The 19669-nt window shown below is 49.7% G+C and overlaps 1 protein-coding gene across 1 annotated transcript; it reads right to left on the bottom strand.

Annotated features, from left to right (window-relative positions):
- Positions 1 to 2855: 2855 nt before the first annotated feature.
- LOC119955610 (torsin-1A-like) lies at positions 2856 to 19669 on the bottom strand. The gene is given in 6 exon segments (XM_038782007.1): positions 2856 to 4055; positions 5546 to 5673; positions 7625 to 7641; positions 7643 to 7801; positions 14914 to 15179; positions 19414 to 19669. Coding segments are annotated over 6 exon segments (1011 nt in total). The 5' UTR covers positions 19610 to 19669; the 3' UTR covers positions 2856 to 3810.

The following is a 19669-nucleotide window of genomic DNA, read 5'->3' on the forward strand; positions in this document are numbered from 1 at the left end:
TTAATACCCATTCTTGCATTTGAGGAACTTTTTACGAGGGTCCTTATTGATTGTGTAGAACTGCTTCCTAAAACAAAAAGTGGGAATCAATATCTTTTGACTATAATGGATGTGTCTACTAGGTTTCCAGAGGCCATTCCAGTATGTAATACTACAGCTAAAAGGATTGTGGAGGAGTTACTTAAATCATTTACTAGATATGGACTACCCACAGAAATTCAATCGGATCAAGGATCAAATATTACTTCAAAGTTATTCAAAGAAGTTATCGATAGCTTAGGAATAAAACAATTTAAATCAACTGCGTACCATCCGGAATCGCAGGGAGCATTAGAAAGGTGGCATCAGACATTAAAGAGAATGTTGAGGGTGAATTGTCAAGATTATCCAGAGGATTGGGATAAAGGAATTCCATTCGTATTGTTTGCAATTAGGGATGCACCTAATGAGCCGCCCAAATTTAGTCCTTTCGAACTTATGTTTGGTCATGAGGTAAGAGGGCCACTTAAATTGATTAAGGAAAAATTGGTGGGTGAGAAATCGGAAATTACATTATTGGATTACGTGTCAAATTTTAGGGAACGATTAAATAGAGCAGGTGAATTGGTTGGACAACATTTGAAAGTTGCACAAAATGTGATGAAACGGGTAGCGGACAAGAAATCCAAAGTTCGTTGTTTTGCCAGTGGGGATAAAGTTTTAGTGTTGTTAACAATGGTAGGTGAGCCTTTAAAAGCTAGGTTTTGTGGACCATTTGAAAGGAAATTAAGTGAGGTGAATTATGTGGTAAAAACAGCAGATAGAAGGAAGACTCACCGGGTGTGTCATGTGAATATGCTTAAAAGGTACTTTGAAAGGGAAGGAGAGAAAAAGGATGTTTTAATGATTCTAACTCAAATTGACGAATCAAATTCAGATGACTGTGAATTTGACATACCTCAAATTAAATTGGAAAATGAGGATGCTCTTAAAAATTGGGATGAATCGTTAAGTTACCTTCCAGAGGAAAAACGAACTGACCTGAAAGAGTTATTGATATCACATGGGCACGTTTGTAGAAATAAATTGGAAAGTACAAAAATGGCTAAACATGATGTAGATGTGGGAAATGCTGTTCCTATCAAACAACATCCATATAGACTTAATCCTTTAAAATTGGCACAGGTTAACGGAGAGATTGAGAGCATGCTTAAAAATGGCATAATTGAAGTGGGTTGCAGCCAATGGAGCTCACCCATAGTGATGGTACCTAAACCAGACGGTACCCAACGGTTGTGTGTGGACTATCGAAAGGTGTTACAAGAACGGACTCTTATCCTATCCCACATTTAGAGGATTACATTGAGAAAGTGGGACAATCCGCTTTTATTTCCAAATTGGATTTACTGAAAGGTTACTAGCAGGTACCTTTATCTGAAAGGGCGAAGGAAATTTCAGCTTTTGTGACTCCAGATGGTATATACCAAAAAGGCATATAGGACACGGCCTTTATCAATCGAGGCAGATTAAAAAGCAGGGAGGTCATGTTGGAGTTGTATAGAACTTTGGTGAGGTGACAGCTGGAGTACTGTGCGAATTCTGGTCGCCACATTGTAGGAAGGATGTGATTGCACTGGAGGGGCTGCAGAGGCGATTCACCAGGATGTTGCCTGGGATGGAACATTTAAGTTATGAAGAGAGGCTGGATAGGCTTGGGTTGTTTTCGCTGGAGCAAAGACTGAGGGATGACCTGATTGAGATGTACAAGATTATGAGGGGCATGAATAGGGGGGATAGGGAGCAGCTGTTCCCCTTAGTTGAAGGTTCAGTTACGAGGGGGGACACGAGTTCAAGCTGAGGGACAGGAGGTTTAGGGGGAATTTGAGGAAAAACCTTTTTACCCAGAGGGTGGTGATGGTCTGGACTGCAGTGCCTGGGAGGGTGGTAGAGGCAGGTTGCCTCATAACCTTTAAAAAGTACTTGGCACATCATTATTTTTTAAAATATAAATTTAGAGTACCCAATTATTGTTTTTTCCAATTAAGGGGCAATTTAGCGTGGCCAATCCACCTAACCTGCACATCTTTGGGTTGCGGGGGTGAAACCCACCCAGACACAGGGGGAACGTGCAAACTCCAGACAGTGACCCGCGGCCGGGATTCGAACCCGGGTCCTCAGCGCCGCAGACCCAGTGCTAATCACTGCACCACATGCCGCCCCCACCCCACCCTCTTTTAAGTTGTTTTTGGGTGCTAACCACTGCGCCGCCGTGCTGCCCTGTACCTGGCACATCATAACATTCAAGGTATGGGTCAAGTGCTGGCAAATAGGATTAGGTAGGTGGGAAAGGTGTTTTTCATGCATCGGTAAAAACTTGATGGGCCAAAGGGCCTCTTCTGTGATCCTGAGACCTTTATATCCCTTCTTTCTGGAGCGGGATCTTGAGCCCCCGACTTTCTGAATCAGAGGAGATAATGCTGACTGCGTGGAGTCTGCACGTTCTCCCCGTGTCTGCGTGGGTTTCCTCCGGGTGCTCCGGTTTCCTCCCACAGTCCAAAGATGTACAAGTTAGGTGGATTGACCGTGCTAAATTGCCCCCAAGTGTTGAAAGATTAGTTGGGGTTGCAGGGATAGGGCAGGGTGGTGTTTCAAACGGTCGGTGCAGTCTCGATTCTCCTTCTGCACTGTAGGGATTCTATGAATACACCAGCTGATCTGGAATGTGAATGGGCTTTAATACCTACGCCTGGTTTATCTTTCAGCTGATATGGGGGTCCTTTAACTGACCTACTGAATTTCATCTTTAACATTTGCCCCCTCCTGAATACAAATCTCAAAAATTTCCAGAGTTAAAACTAATCAGGAGAAAGAACCCGTTTTCACATCTTAGAATTTAATTTAAAAAAATAAAATCCTGTTAACAGTGAAAAGTTTTGTTAAAAAGGTCACATGTATAAAAAGTTTTAATACATAATATGTATTTCACTTCCTATTGTTATTCACATAGCGGGGACACTACAACATAGCACTGAGGCCGCCCTGGCCTCTGCCCGAGATATTTTGTACAGCAAAAGGCAACTGTTGAAAAGACACAAGATTCACCCTTTTCATGAGGAGTGCCACCATTTTAATTAGATCCGATTAAAAAACACATAAAATTCTATATTTACGTTTCGATCTGTAAAAGTGTTCAGACAAAGGCTCCCTCGGATGTTTTGTGGAAGGCAAAAAGGAAAATCGGAAAATGTCATTCAGGAACTGTTAGTTTTGAACAAGCTTTTCCCTGGATCTGCATTGTCCACTGCAAAGAGTGAGAAACTGCATATCCAAGGCCCAGCTGGGACATTAGGGCAATGACAGAAAATAAAATCTACCTCGGCGCACCGTCGGTCCTGGGGAATTCAGGTACAAAGTCACAATACGCTAACAGATTTAAAGAGCAAGGTGCACAAAATAAGGAAATTTACTCAAGAGGTTACATTTTCACAACAGCAGAGTGTCTGATTTTGCACCGGCTTGATCAACGATGCCTCATTATAATTTTCAACCAATTACTTCACCACTGTGTAAACAAATTGTGGCATTCCCGATTCGTAAATAGCAGCTTGATATCATCCCAAGAACAACCTGTGGCAAACCTGGATTGGGTGGAAATGGCTGCAGGCTTCATCTGCTCCGTCGAGCCAAGCAGATTGTAAATTTCATCAAACGCAGCCCCCAGTGGCCCCCTTCAATTTTAATTACTTTTATATATCTACATATAAAAAAAAGTGTCCAGTGTAGAAAAGCAAAGTATTTTCCAATTTAAAAAAAAAACCACACACATGCACACTACAAGTAAAAGTCCAATTTGGTGGCCACCGTTTTACAGCCTTTGTCTGAATAGATCTTTTCATTCTCTGGAAAGTACGTCATTTCGTCAGCTATTTCGGTCATGATCTGCTCGTCATCCTCGTAACCCCGCATTTTCAGTTCTTCCCTAACGCACAGCTTCACGTGTTTGTACTCCAGGGGAAGGAAAGGGACAAAGTAGTCGATCAGGTTTTTGTCAATGAGGCTGGTGTGCCAGAATCCACCTATCCCAAAAACAAAACAGACAAATATTGGTTACCTAGATTTAATATTCACCGATTGTCAGCAGGCAAAGTACTCAGTCTTATAGTTTTGTACCGAATTTCATTCATCCTCACCCCTACAACCTTCCAGCTACAACCCCTGCTCTCGGTCTGGCAAAGATTCAATTCTAAAATTCTCAGCATTTTATTTTTCTAAATGCCTCCATAGCCTCATTCCTCTCCATCTTAGTAACCTCCTCGAGCTCCACAACCCTCCGTGATCTCCGCGATCCTCTTGCGCACTCCCCCGCCTCGATTTTCATTGCTCCACTAGTGGAGACTACGTCTTCAGAAACCCAAGCTCTGGAAATTCATCCCTAAACTGCTTTAAGGCTCATTTTAAAATCTTAAAAAGAATTTTGATTTACAAGGGTTATGGGCAGCCAGTAGGAAAGTGGACTTAAGGCCACAGTTGGATCAGTAATAAGCCTTTGGTCACCTGAACTAATAATTTTTACTTGGCTAGGTGTAAAATTTTATTAATGATGTTCTAGTGAAGTGCCTCAGGACAGTTTGTTACATGAAAGATGCTATATAAATGCGAGTTCTTGTTGATGCAGGGAGCTCGCAAACTCAACTATTAAGACATGTTCCAAAGGAGGAGAGGGGAAGTCAATCCACATCACCCCACCTCACTAATAATGCACCAGGGCGACACAATCTTGACAGTGACAGCCTGTCTCTGCTCAGTCAAGAGGTAGAAGGGAGGCCAATTGGCCAGGGTGGATTCAAGTTCATGGTGATACCAACAAATCGTGCCCACCCCAGTCTCCATCTGAAGGGAGGAATGGGAAGCTCTATCTTTTAAACAGACCCTCGTCATGGAGATCAGTGGATACATGGCAATGGGGTTCATGCATCAGAATCCACCTATTCAAAAAAATAAATGCATCAGTTACCTGGATCAATCTGATAGGCCTTGCAAATCACAAAGTTTCCAAACTCCATTTGCAACCTGCATTGAATTAGTCGTCAGCCAAACAGCATCGCAAGCTTGGCGATCAGTCTCAGTGAGCCCAGGTTCGTAAGAGAATAAGGGTATTGGCCATTTTGCCAACTTCCAATCGCCCTCAAGTGGTCAGTACCCAATGCAGGGGGAGGACCCGGCTTTGCTGAGGGAGCTCCTCACTATCACCCTCTAAATTCCTACGTGAGGAAAGGCCACTTGAACAAAACACTGAACGTCTACTGGCCCCAGTGGAACAGCATCAGCGCATTCGGGAGAGAGTGGCAAAAATGTTCTGTGAACTGATGAACGCTGGCACAGTTTGCACTCTGGAAATATCCAACGCACTCTTTCTAACACTGAGATTTCCAACAATTGTTTTTGTTACAGCACATTTGCCATACGTAAGCAAAACGTGCCTGATAATCAGATTGCGCGGAGGAGATATGATGAACCAGCTCAGCCCATTTCTAACCCAACTAAAATGTGGCAAACACACACTCACTCTTTTTGTTGTTGAAGACTCCAATGGATACTTTGCTCTCAAGGTCTTTTAAGTGAATATCTTCCCTTTTGCTTCCTTTCTTCCAAAAGTCCAGCGTTATCTCAGTTATTCTCTCTCCCCCTGCATTGCTGTTCGTGATGGGGAAAAAAAAAGTTTAAGACGAACACAAAACTGTGGGGAGGTAACGAACCAAAGTTGCAAATGACACCCTCTTGTGGTTTACATCCATGGTGCATTTCCCCTCCTCACCCCCAATACAGTCTTGCGTTAAACACACCACCTAGCATCTCTCCTCCATTGTTCGCATCAACTGGACCCCAGAGACATGAGCACAAACAACTAGGCCAGTGCTTCAGCAGGGTACTGAGGGAGCGCTGCACTGTCGGAGATGCCATCTTTTGGATGAGGCATTAAACCCAAGCTTGCTCTGCCCTTTCCACGGGCATTGGTGAGGCCATACCTGGAGTATTGTGTGCAGTTTTGGTGTCCTTATCTGAGGAAGGGTGCTCTTGCTATGGACAGAGTACAGCAAAGGTTTACTAGGCTGATTCCTGGGATGGCGGGACTGTCATATGAGGAGACAAAATCGGTTATGCTTATGTTCATTGGAGTTTGGAAGAGTGAGAGAGGATCTCATAGAAATGTATAAAATTCTAACAGGATTAGACAGGGTAGGTTCAGAAACAATGTTCCCACTGGTGGGGGGAGTCCAGATCTAGGGGGTCATAGTTTGGGGATAAGGGGTAAACCTTTTAGGACTGAGATGAGGAGAAATTTCTTCACCCAGAGAATGGTGAAACTGTGAAATTCACCACCACAAAGGTATTTCAGGCCAAAATGTTGTGTAATCTCAAGAAGGAATTAAGATGTTTGTTTTGAGGGGCAGCACGGTGGTGTAATGGTTAGCACTGCTGCCTCACAACGCCGGGTTCGATCCCAGCCCGGGGTCACTGTTTATGTGGAGTTTGCACATTCTCCTCGTGTCGGCGTGGGTCTCACCCCCACAACCCAAAGATGTACGTGGTAGGTGGATTGGCCACACTAAATTTTTTTTTTTTTAATAAATTTACAGTGCCCAATTCATCCTTTCCAATTAAGGGGCAACTCAGCGTGGCCAATCCACCTAGCCTGCACATCCCTGGGTTGTGGGGGCGAAACCGACGCAAGCACGGGGAGAATGTGCAAACTCCACACGGACCGCGACCCAGGGCCGGGATCGAACCTGGGACCTCGGCGCCGTGAGGCAGCAGGGCTAACCCACTGCGCCACCGTGCTGCCTCCTGGCCACACTAAATTGCCCCCTAATTGGAAAAATGAATTGGGTACTCTAAATTTTATAAAAATATATTGCTTTTGGGGCTAAAGGGAGCAAGGGATATGGGAGGAAGGCGGGATCAGCGTATTGAATTTGATGATCAGCCATGATGCTAATGAATGGCGGAGCAGGCTCGAAGGGCCGCATGGCTTCCTCCTGCTTCTATTTCCTATGGTTCTATGGGACTAAAGTACCGCATGACACTCGTAGAGAAGGGGAGTTGTCCCCAGTGTCCTGCTCAATATTCATCCCTCAATCAACATCAATGAAACAGATTACCAAGTCCATCATTGCATTGCTGTTCGTGGGAAGCTGCTGTGTGCAGATTGGCTGCTGTGTTTCTTACATTAGAACAGCAATTATACATCAAAAATACTTCATTGGCTAAACAGCACTCTGGGGCATCGACACTATAAAAAGCACAATATAAATGTGGCTGCCGAAAGGTTAGAGCTCTCAAGGTGTGGTTTGAACAATTATAATTCAATTTGGTGTTCAATTCTTGGACCTTTTATTTGCTTTGTCGGTTGGTGCTCAACAAATGGCTGTGCGGGTGTTTCGCACCCAGATTATTTTCAATTTCATCTGTAGCAACCTCTGCAGCATGAGTGCACCATGAGTGCACCAACAAATCTTTCCTTAAGACATGTAATACTTGTTGCATTAAAGTGGGCTGGCTTACCCACTTACATTTTCTTTGTAAATCTATGGCCGACTGCGTCCATACGATGAACAATAAATAGACACAATGAATCTAGATGTACCTCAGGAAGATGAATAGGGGCTTTCCGGTACACCACGCCATCAATGTTATCATAGTAGTCCAAGTAAGGCTTGATGGCGTCAATAAGGCCTGCCTGCATTTTGTCCATTTCATCAAAAATGAACATGGACCTGCCACACAGGGTAACATTACCCCGAATCCATTTCTGTAGCTGTTCCTGTGGGGAAGCATTTATTTCTGTATAAAGATACATATTCACAGAAATTACATTCCTCTTCCCTACACGCCATCCCATTTTCCCCTGGACCAACACGGACGATTCGTAGTCCCAACTCTGTTTCTCGCAGTGTCACGGGCATGATAGCATGTTGGCTCCAGTCATGGTCGATTGATATTACAGCACTGTTGCCCCAGGGTGGCACAAACAAAATATCAGTGGCAGCTATGGTGAGCGCAGTTATGGGTGCAACACCTATTTCCTAACATACACAGGGTACCATGTGATTGTTACAGTTGACATTCAACAGTGAAATATGAGCATAAGAGGCCACCCGTTTGGTCCATTTGCTTGTGTTACTTCTAGCTCCACAGCACAGATATAGACATCCCTATATTCTTTAACATATTGCTATTTTGGGTGTTTAATTTTACTCTCCCATTCATTCAGGGGATGTGGATGTCACTGCCCTTGAGAAGGTGGTGGTGAGCCACCTCCTTGAAATGCTACAGTCCGTCTGCCGGAGGTACACCCACAATGTAGGACTTTGACCAACATTGAAGAGCAGTGAAGGAATGACGATGTAGTTCCAAATCAGGGTGATGTGGATGTTATGCTTCAGTTGTCCAGGGCATTGGGAGAACACATCTTGAATAGTCTGTACAGTTTTGGTCTCCTTATTAAAGAAAGTGGGTAAATAGGGCAGCATGGCAATTCAGTGCTTAGCACTGTTGTTTCACCGTGCCAGGGAACTGGGTTCGATTCCCATCTTGGTTCACTGCCTGTGCGGAGTCTGCACGTTCTCCTCGTGTCTGCGTGGGTTTCCTCCGGGTGCTCCGGTTTCCTCCCACAAGTCCTGAAAGACGCGCTGTTAGGTGAATTGGACATTCTGAATTCTCCTTCAGTGTACCCGAACAGGCGCCGGAATGTGGCAACTAGGGGATTTTCACAGTAACTTCATTGCAGTGTTTTTTAAAATAAATTTAGAGTACCCAATTATTTTTTTTCCAATTAAGGGGCAATTTAACCTGGCCAATCCACCTACTCTGCACATCTTTGGGTTGTGGGAGCGAAACCCACGCAGACACAGGGAGAATGTGCAAACTCCACACGGACAGTGACCCAGAGCCGGGATCGAACTTGGGACCTCAGCGCTGTGCTAACCACTAGGCCACCGTGCTGCCCTCATTGCAGTGTTAATGTAAGCCTACTTGTGACACTAATACAGATTATTATTAAATGCAGCGGAGGCAGCTCAGAGGAGGTTTACTCGATTAATACCTGGAATGGGTAGGTTGTCTTATGGGGACACGTTCGACAGACTGGGATTGTTTCCACTGGAGTTTAGAAGAGTGAGTGGGTGATTTGATTGAAGTGTATAAGATCCTGAATGGTCTTGACCAGGTGAATGTGGAAAGGATGTTTCCTCCTGTGGGCCAGTCCAAAGTTAGGGGACATTGTTTTAAAATAGGGGTGAACCTTTTAGGACAGAGATGAAAAGTTTTTTTCACTGAGGTTTGAGAGACATTGGAACTCTACCTCAGAAAGTGGTGAAGGGCTTCCAGTGGTGGCCATGAGCAGATTGGTTGCACATCACTTTGGAGGCTTAGGTTTTGGCCGGTTAGCAGGTGTTTTGGTGGGAAACAGTTCAAAGAAATTGAAGCTTGTTGGTTTCTCCTCCGAGGTGGAATGTCGGTGGGTAACAATACCAAACAGAAATGGAGTAAAGCCCCTGCTCAAGAGTTGGATGACCCTTGTGGCGCAGTGAAGGAACGTATAGTGGAGTTTGCCGTGTCGTCGCTCTCCCCACTGCCTATGGGGAGCAGTTAATGGAGAATTTAAGAAGCTACGGCAAGAGAGCCTGTCCTGGGCGATCGAGGCAGCACTAGCTCCACTTTGTGGGGCCTTGAAGAGGGCAGATAAGTGAATGGAGTCGCAGAGCATGACGGTTCGGGAGGGGGATAGTGTGGTCTCGGACCGCAGCGACCGGATCCCGTCTCTGGAGGCAGAGGTAACATTGCTGGCAGAGGCCCACAAATGTTGACAGCCAGAGTGGATGACCAGGAAAATCGAGCCAGGCGTCAAATCTGAAGGCCTAGACTAAAAGATGCACTGAAAAAAGTCCATCTGAAACATAAACTTTCATCGGTTTACTTTTCATATTATTTTTCCTTTACACCCCTCTTTCCCCTGTGAATGTCTTTCTTGTGCTTGTGTAATGGGTGGGGTGAGTTAAAGAGGAGGGGGTAGGAATTAGATAATAGCTAATCAGTTGTTTTTGCTGCATATTTAAGTATAGTTATTGTCATTAATAAAAATTGTTTAAATTTACAATCCTGGTGACTAGTTACTGAGCAGCCAAAGACTTCAGGTGTTTTCCAAGAATTAATTGTCGATTTCAATTGCTTTGCGACTCAGTGTGAAGTGTGGCTGGAATTGCCCCCCCCCCCCCCCCCCCCAGGGTGTCGTGACAACTGGGTTCAACCCCACTACCCTCCACATTCAAAGGATAATCCTCCACCATTTCTTCCAGCTCTAGCACAAAGCTCCCATGAAACACATCTTCCCCTCAAACCCGTTAACATTCCGCAGGGACCACTTCCTCCATGACACCCTGGTACATTCCTGCCTCATGCCTAACTCTCGACCCCACGGCGTCTTCCCTTGTAACTACTGCCCCTTCACCTCCTTCCTCCTCAGCAGGCAAACCCTCAAACACTCCTTTCAGGATAAGCCATGTTTCACTTGCACTTCCTTCAATTTGATTTATTGTATTCACTGCTCCCAATGGAGTCTCGTCTACATAGGGGAGACTAAATGCAGACAGGGGAGACTAAATGCAGACAGGGGAGACTAAATGCAGACAGGGGAGACTAAATGCAGACAGGGGAGACTAAATGCAGACAGGGGAGACTAAATGCAGACAGGGTGACTACTTTGCGGAGCACCTTCGCTCTGTCCACAAGCAAGGCCCTAACCTTCCTGTTGCTTGCCACTGTAAGAAACTGTCATATTTTAAATGTTTTGCACTAATTTTATTAAAACATGGATTAAGATGCATACAAACAATAGGACTGCTAGAAAAGTGATTAAGGAGTCGTAAAATTGTGGTAATTATTGATTTGCAGGTGAAGTGATCTGCTAATAGATTTTGAGAACCATTTAATTGTTTACAGATAACTAGCTAATGGACTATTGGTTGGGTTTGAAGCACCCATGGGGTATAGATATTTTATGACGGGTATTGTGTTTGGTCCTGGCTGATCAAGTCAAGGGACATCTAATAGAAAAGACAAAATAATGCCTTATGCTTTGGGTACAGATGATGAGGTTAATGGGAGGAGCCAGGTATTTCTGAAGAGTCAGTCGGTCCTAGAACTCTAGTCTGTACAGAGGTGTTGCTGTTTGGTCATGAAAGGTATTCTCTCCAGATAAAAGCGTGTAAAATCCTGGTTGTTAACTTCATTCATGAGTGGTAGTTAATATACATCAGTTTGCTTAATTGGAATATAGTGGTAGGTTCAGGAAGTAAATTCGGGGTCCTGACACGCAGCCCACATGTCCATCCTCGGCCTGCTGCAAGGCTCCAGTGAAACCCAACAGAAGCTGTAACATCTGATCTTCCGGATGGGCAGCTTGCAGCCCTTGGGACTAATGTTGAGTTCGGCAGCTTTAGATTTTGTACCTTCTCCTCCATCCTAAACCCCTTAAAAAAAAATCCCATGCATGTATTGCCTCAATGCAACTCCCCTCCCTCTCCAGGCCACTTGTCTTTTCATTCTGTTGCAATCTCTCACAGCCACACTTAAAAAAAACTGACACATGCTCCCTCCCTTCAGTTCTGATGAAGAGCCAAAAGGACTCTGTTTCTCTCCTTGCAGATGCTGCCAGGCCTGCTGAGTTCGGCCAGCATCCTCTGTTCTTGCTGAAGATTGATTCTTTTGCCTAACAAGAGCCTTAAGGTTACTAGAGGTAGATGGGAATGCGGAATGCAGGGGCTGCTTGGCCCACTTTTGCATGTCCGTATGTGTGATTTGGAGCAGAACATGAAGGTGGAGGTGTTCCCACGTTTGAGGCATTAAAGGTGGCAGACTATTATGGTGTTGTTGCAACAGCCTTGGTCAGTTGCTGCAGTGCATTTTATACAGGATTATATAGCATATGGGCACAGAAACAGACCATTACCCAACCAGTCCAAACCAGTCTTTATGCCCCACCCATTTCCACCCCTCCCGTCTTTCCTCGTCTAAATCAATTCTCTCACTTGCTTTCTTAGCTTCCCTAAACGCTATTCTCTTCAGCCACTCCCTGTTGTAGCGAGTTCCACATATGCACCACTCTCTGAGTAAAGAAATATGTTCTGAATTCCCTGTCGGATTTCTTGGCAACTGTCTTATATTGACGCCTTCTTGTTCTGATCTACCCCACAAGAGGAAACATTCTCTCCGCATCCACTTGATCAAAACCTCTCAGAATTTTAGAGACCTCCGTTAGGTCACCCCTTTTATCAAGCGAGAAGAGACCCAGCCTCTGGCTCCTTTTCTGCTATGTAAACCTGCACATTTCTGGAATCAACCTTGTCAATATTCTCTGCACCTTCTCCAATGCCTCCACACCCTTTTCATAATATGTCAACCAGAACTGCAGGCAGTGCTCTAAATATGCTTGAACCAAGGCTCGATACAGATTTAGCACACATTTTGTAGATGGCACACACTGTTACCAGTGTGCTGGTGGTGGAGGGAGTGAATGCTTAGTGGGAGGTGGGGGGGGGGGCTATCAGGCAAGTGGGTTGCTTTGTCCTGGATGATGTCTGATACCTTACTAAATGTAATTCAATCGGCTTCAGAAGTCAACAGTGATGAATTTCAATGCTTTGCTGAAAAGAGGCATTAACAGCATACAAAGCTTCCACTCCCACAGAAGTAGGACCTCAAATGCACACTGCATGTGGAATACCACTAGTGTTTTGTGTGTCATTACTTCCTGCCCCAGTGCCCATTATTATTGCTGCCATTTCTATGGCGACAAATTAGAATGAGTGACTCAACCTGCTGGATCACACATTTATCAAGGAAGCAATTCTAGGGTCTACAAACAGTACCAAAGGTAAGTTAATATGGCGCAAGCCCAGGATAATTCTACATCAGCGTCATAATCGGAAATAGAAATTTCATGCTGTCATTTGGAAATATCAGTGGCGGTTTATTCATTCCAGCACTCTAGTCGGAGGGGTTGGGAAATAAAGCAGAGTAACTTGCACAGCAAATTGAAAGCGCCATTAAGAGTAATCTTGGTGGTGTGGACCAGGAAGTAGAGAAGGTTTCCTCCGCTAAAGGGACTGCTGGGTTTTTACATCAGTCTGGCAGCTTGTATCCAGAGAACATACAGTGCAGAAGGAGGCCATTCGGCCCATCGAGTCTGCACTGGCCCACTTAAGCCCTCACTTCCACCCTACCCCCGTAACCCAATAACCCCTCCTAACCTTTTTGGTCACTAAGGGCAATTTATCATGGCCAATCCACCTAACCTGCACGTCTTTGGACTGTGGGAGGAAACCGGAGCACCCGGAGGAAACCCACGCACACACGGGGAGAACGTGCAGACTCCCGCACAGACAGTGACCCAGCGGGGAATCGAACCTGGGACCCTGGCGCTGTGAAGCCACAGTGCTATCCACTTGTGCTACCGTGCTGCTTCATGGCCACTTTTACTGATCCCAGTTATTTATTTCCAGATTTTTAAATACTGAAATAAAATACTTAAAACTGCCATGGTGGGATATTAACTCGCATTACCGAGGCTGGATACACATTAGGAGGGGAGCAAATTGTAGGGTTTTTGGGGGAAGAAAAACAGAGGAACCCAGACCGACTGGATAGTCCAAGGAGCTGGCACAGGCAGAATGGGCTGTATGACCATCGCCTGTGTTTTAAGATTTTATGATTCTATAACCGTAATAAACACCATTCTTTTCAGCATAAAGATGACTCACTTTACAGCACTTAATTAGTTCCTCGTGATCAGAGCAACTTTTACACCTAAAAAGACTAACGCCATAGAATTCGGTGGCTTGTAGGTCAGGTAAGTGTTGGCACTGTACGTTCTTTTTGATTAATTCTCTTCACGTGACAAATACGATAATGATGTCATGATCATTGACTCTTCAATGAGAATGTTGTCAACTTTACACTGTCCATTGTAAAAAAAAAATCATGGGACTGATTTATCTCAGGGCTCAGCAGGTGTTTAGGTAGCATTTCATTTCACTTTTCCAGAATACAGCATCATCGGAGCCCCCATAATTAGATTATCACCACAGCTCTGGGTGAGTATATAGAACCCACTCAAATCCTTCAATTAAAATTCAGCTTGTGGCTCATTCCTACATACCCATAACACTTAACTGATTCCATTTGTGTGTTTTAAGAGTGGGCAACACACAACTGAACATGTCCCATTGAATACTAAGAGGTTTAAGGAAAGATTTTAATAATAATATTTATTGTCGCAAGTAGACTTGCATTAACGCTGCAATGAAGTTACTGTGAAAATCCCCTAGTCGCCAGATTCTGGCGCCTGTTTGGGTACACGGAGGGAGAATTCAGAATGTCCAAATTACCTAACAGCAATTCTTTTGGGACTTATGGGAGGAAACCGAAGTACCCGGAGGAGACCCATGCAGACACAGAGAGAACATGCAGACTCCGCATGACCCAAGCCGGGAATCGAACCTGGGACCTTGGTGCTGTGAAGCAACAGTGCTAACCACTGTGCTAGCGTAGATTTGCTACTGGATCAAGCAATGGGAATGAGCCAGGGCAGATAAGAGAAGAAAAAGTAGGGGAGCATCTGGGCAATAGTGACCATAATACAATATGCTTTAAGATGATGACAGCAAAGAACACAAGTATAACCAAGAAAATGTTAATAGATTAGAAAAAAAGCGGATTTTGAGGGCTTGAAATAGAACTTGCGAAAATAAAATAGGCAACAATATTATCAAACAATGTAGAACAATGGCAAACTTTAAAGTGTTCAACAAGAGTGCAGGAAAAACATATCCTGCTGAAATAAAACAAACTAATCAGTTTAATCAAACTGCAAATTACCTTATATTGGCTGAGGTACTCGGGATGTGGGAAATGCAAAGTGGAGACAAACTGATGGACATAGTCACTCTCCAGTCCTTTTCGATAAATGCTTTCTGCGATTATTTTACTAATTAGGTTTTTGCCTGTCCCAGTCCAACCGTGTAGTGACAAAGCTAGGGGCTTTTTGGGATTTGGATTCATCAAGAAACCTCGGACAGCCTTCAAAACAACTTGCTTGGCAATATGTTGTCCGAACAGTTTGTCTTCCAAGTCCACGTTCAACCCTGGTTAAAAAAAGGAAACAAAATTCAGATCATCACACAAACGAATGCATTCTTTTAAAGGCAGTGTCACCATCATTATTCATATCAGTGGAACTATTTTAACTGTTAATAGAATCATACAGCACCGAAGTTCCTTCGGCCGTCGTCCCTGTGTCTGCTCTTGAAAGAGCAATCCAATTAGTCTTTACTCTCTTGGGGTTTCCCCACAACCCCGCAATTTATCCCCAGTTCAAATATTGATCCAAATCCCTTTTGAAAGTTACTATTGAATCTGCTTCTACCACCCTTTCTGGCACTGCATTCCAAATCATAACAACTCACTGGGTTAAAGATTCTCACGTCCCCTACTTCTTCTGCCAATTGCCTTAAATACGTGTCCCTGTCCCCTGGGGTTGCCTTCCATCCCGTCAGTGGAAAAAGCTTCTCCATTTGTACCATATCAAAAACCTTCATAATATTTAACACTTGGATTAAATCTTCCCTTTAGCATCTCTGCTCCAGAAAGCTGAGAGCAGTAAAGAATGTGGGCTATCACCATAACCTTGCAATATATGGACAACACTCTCTTCAGCCTGGAAAGTGACCTCCTCCCTCAGCCCAGAGAGGGACTCCCCCATCCCCACGACACAGCCCAGAGAAGGACTCCCCCATCCCCACGACACAGCCCAGAGAGGGACTCCCCCATCCCCACGACACAGCCCAGAGAGGGAACTCCCCAGCCCCCACCACTCAGCCCAGAGAGGGAACCCCTCCACCACTCAGCCCACAGAGGGACTCCCCTACCCCCACCATCAGTCCAGAGAGGGAACCCCCACCACTCAGCCCAGAGAGGGAACCCCTCCACCACTCAGCCCACAGAGGGACTCCCCTACCCCCACCATCAGCCCAGAGAGGGAACACGCCCCCACCACTCAGCCCAGAGAGGGAACTCCTCCACCACAGCCCAGAGAGGGACTCCCCTACCCCCACCTGCCCAGAGAGGGAACACCCCCCCCCCCCACCACAGCCCAGAGACTCCCCTGCCCCCACCACTCAGCCCAGAGAAGGAACCCCCCTCCCACCACTCAGCCCAGAGAGGGAACCCCCCTCCCACCACTCAGCCCAGAGAGGGAACCCCCCTCCCACCACTCAGCCCAGAGAGGGAACCCCCCTCCCACCACCCAGCCCAGAGAGGGAACCCCCCTCCCACCACTCAGCCCAGAGAGGGAACCCCCTCCCACCACTCAGCCCAGAGAGGGAACCCCCCCCCCCTCAGCCCAGAGAGGGACCCCCCCCCCACCACTCAGCCCAGAGAGGGAACCCCCCTCCCACCACTCAGCCCAGAGAGGGAACCCCCCTCCCACCACTCAGCCCAGAGAGGGAACCCCCCTCCCACCACTCAGCCCAGAGAGGGAACCCCCCTCCCACCACTCAGCCCAGAGAGGGAACCCCCCTCCCACCACTCAGCCCAGAGAGGGAACCCCCCTCCCACCACTCAGCCCAGAGAGGGAACCCCCCTCCCACCACTCAGCCCAGAGAGGGAACCCCCCTCCCACCACTCAGCCCAGAGAGGGAACCCCCCTCCCACCACTCAGCCCAGAGAGGGAACCCCCCTCCCACCACTCAGCCCAGAGAGGGAACCCCCCTCCCACCACTCAGCCCAGAGAGGGAACCCCCCTCCCACCACAGCCCAGAGACTCCCCTGCCCCCATGACTCAGCCCAGAGAGGGACTCCCCCCACCACCACTCAGCCGAGAGAGGGACTCCTCCATCCCCACCACTCAGCCCAGAGACTCCCCCGCCACCACGACTCAGCCCAGAGAGGGAACCCCCACCCCCACCACTCAGCCCAGAGAGGGAACCCCCGCCACTCAGCCCAGAGAGGGACTCTCCACCCCCACCATTCAGCGCAGAGAAGGAACCCCCTAAGCCCCTCCCCGTCTCAACAGTGACCCCCCCCAGCCCAGATAGTGACCCCCAGCCCGGCCAGTGCGCCCCCCCCCCCCCCCCCACCACCAGGCAGGACAGTGGACACCCCAACCAGGACAGTGAACCCCCACAGCCCGGACAGTGACTCCCAGCCTGGACAGTGGACACCCCAGCCCAGAGAGTGAGCCCCCCTCCCAAATCAAGCTGGTCAGTGAACCGCCACCCCACCCAGCCTGGACACTAACCCCAACACCCCCCCCCCCCCCCCCCAAGCCTGGACATTAACCCCAACACCCACCCACCCCCCCCCCCCCCCCCCAGCCTGGACACTATCCCCAACCCCCCCAGCCTGGACACTATCCCCAACCCCCCCCCCCCCCCCAAGCCTGGACACTATCCCCAACCCCACCCCCCCCCCCCCCCCCCCAGCCTGGACACTAACCCCAACCCCCCCCCAGCCTGGACACTAACACCAACCCCCCCCCCCCCCCCCCCAAGCCTGGACACTAACCCCAACCCCCCCCCCCCCCCCAGCCTGGACACTAACCCCAACCCCCCCCCCAGCCTGAACACTAACCCCAACCCCCCCCAGCCTGGACACTAACCCCAACCCCCCCCCCAGCCTGGACACTAACCCCAACCCCCCCCCCCCACCCCCCCCCCAAGCCTGGACACTAACCCCAACCCCCCCCCCCCCCCCAGCCTGGACACTAACCCCAACCCCCCCCCCCCCCCCCAGCCTGGACACTAACCCCAACCCCCCCCAGCCTGGACACTAACCCCAACCCCCCCCCCCCCCCAGCCTGGACACTAACCCCAACCCCCCCCCCCCCCCAGCCTGGACACTAACCCCAACCCCCCCCCCCCCCCCCCCCCAGCCTGGACACTAACCCCAACCCCCCCCCCCCCCAGCCTGGACACTAACCCCAACCCCCCCCCCCCCCACCCTGGACACTAACCCCAACCCCCCCCCCCCCCAGCCTGGACACTAACCCCAACCCCCCCCCCCCCCCAGCCTGGACACTAACCCCAACCCCCCCCCCCCCAGCCTGGACACTAACCCCAACCCCCCCCACCCCCCAACCCCCACCCAGCCTGGACACTAACCCCAACCCCCCCCCCAGCCTGGACACTAACCCCAACCCCCCCCCCCCCCCAGCCTGGACACTAACCCCAACCCCCCCCCCCCCCAGCCTGGACACTAACCCCAACCCCCCCCCCCCCCCCCCCAGCCTGGACACTAACCCCAACCCCCCCCCCCCCCCCCAGCCTGGACACTAACCCCAACCCCCCCCCCCCAGCCTGGACACTAACCCCAACCCCCCCCCCCCCCCCCCCAGCCTGGACACTAACCCCAACCCCCCCCCCCCCCAGCCTGGACACTAACCCCAACCCCCCCCCCCCCCCCCCCCCAGCCTGGACACTAACCCCAACCCCCCCCCCCCCCACCCCAGCCTGGACACTAACCCCAACCCCCCCCCCCCCCCCAAGCCTGGACACTAACCCCAACCCCCCCCCCCCCCCCCCAGCCTGGACACTAACCCCAACCCCCCCCCCCCCCAGCCTGGACACTAACCCCAACCCCCCCCCCCCCAGCCTGGACACTAACCCCAACCCCCCCCCCCCCCCACCCCAGCCTGGACACTAACCCCAACCCCCCCCCCCCCCCAAGCCTGGACACTAACCCCAACCCCCCCCCCCCCCCCAGCCTGGACACTAACCCCAACCCCCCCCCCCCCCCAGCCTGGACACTAACCCCAACCCCCCCCCCCCCCAGCCTGGACACTAACCCCAACCCCCCCCCCCCCCCCCGGGACAGTGACCCTCAGCCCGGACACTGCCCCCCAGGGGACTGTAAGCAGGCTGCCCCGGGCTGTGCCTGTGCCCCGGGCGCTGCCTGTGCCCCGGGTTGTGCCTGTGCCCCGGGTTGTGGCTGTGCCTGTGCCCCGGGCGCTGCCTGTGCCCCGGGCTCTGCCTGTGCCCCGGGCTCTGCCTGTGCCTGTACCCCGGCCTGTGCCTGTGCCTGTGCCCCGGCCTGTACCCCGGGCGCTGCCTGTGCCCCGGGCTGTGCCTGTACCCCGGCCTGTGCCTGTGCCTGTACCCCGGGCGCTGCCTGTGCCCCGGGCTCTGCCTGTACCCCGGGCTGTGCCTGTGCCTGTACCCCGGGCGCTGCCTGTGCCCCGGGCTCTGCCTGTACCCCGGGCGCTGCCTGTGCCCCGGGCTGTGCCTGTACCCCGGCCTGTGCCTGTGCCTGTGCCCCGGCCTGTACCCCGGGCGCTGCCTGTGCCCCGGGCTCTGCCTGTGCCCCAGCCGCTGCCCTCTTTACCGGTGAAGTTGAGTTCCACCCAGTGGGCCTGGCAGCACTCCTGCAGCCTGCAGTACAGCGCGGGGAAGGTGCTGAGGAGGCCGGTCAGAGCGGTGGCCACCCCCACTGCAATGCCCATGCTGATGGGCTCCATGGCGGCCGAGAACGGGGCGGAGAGCAGGAGGAGGGGCAGCAGCGCCCGGGACCCCAGCTTCATCCTTCACCCGGCCCGCAGGCTCCAACCGCTGCCGGAAGCCCGCACGGCCCTCACATCCGC

Source organism: Scyliorhinus canicula, chromosome 21 (genome assembly GCF_902713615.1).
Source record: "Scyliorhinus canicula chromosome 21, sScyCan1.1, whole genome shotgun sequence".
In the NCBI taxonomy this organism is placed as follows: Eukaryota; Metazoa; Chordata; class Chondrichthyes; order Carcharhiniformes; family Scyliorhinidae; genus Scyliorhinus; species Scyliorhinus canicula.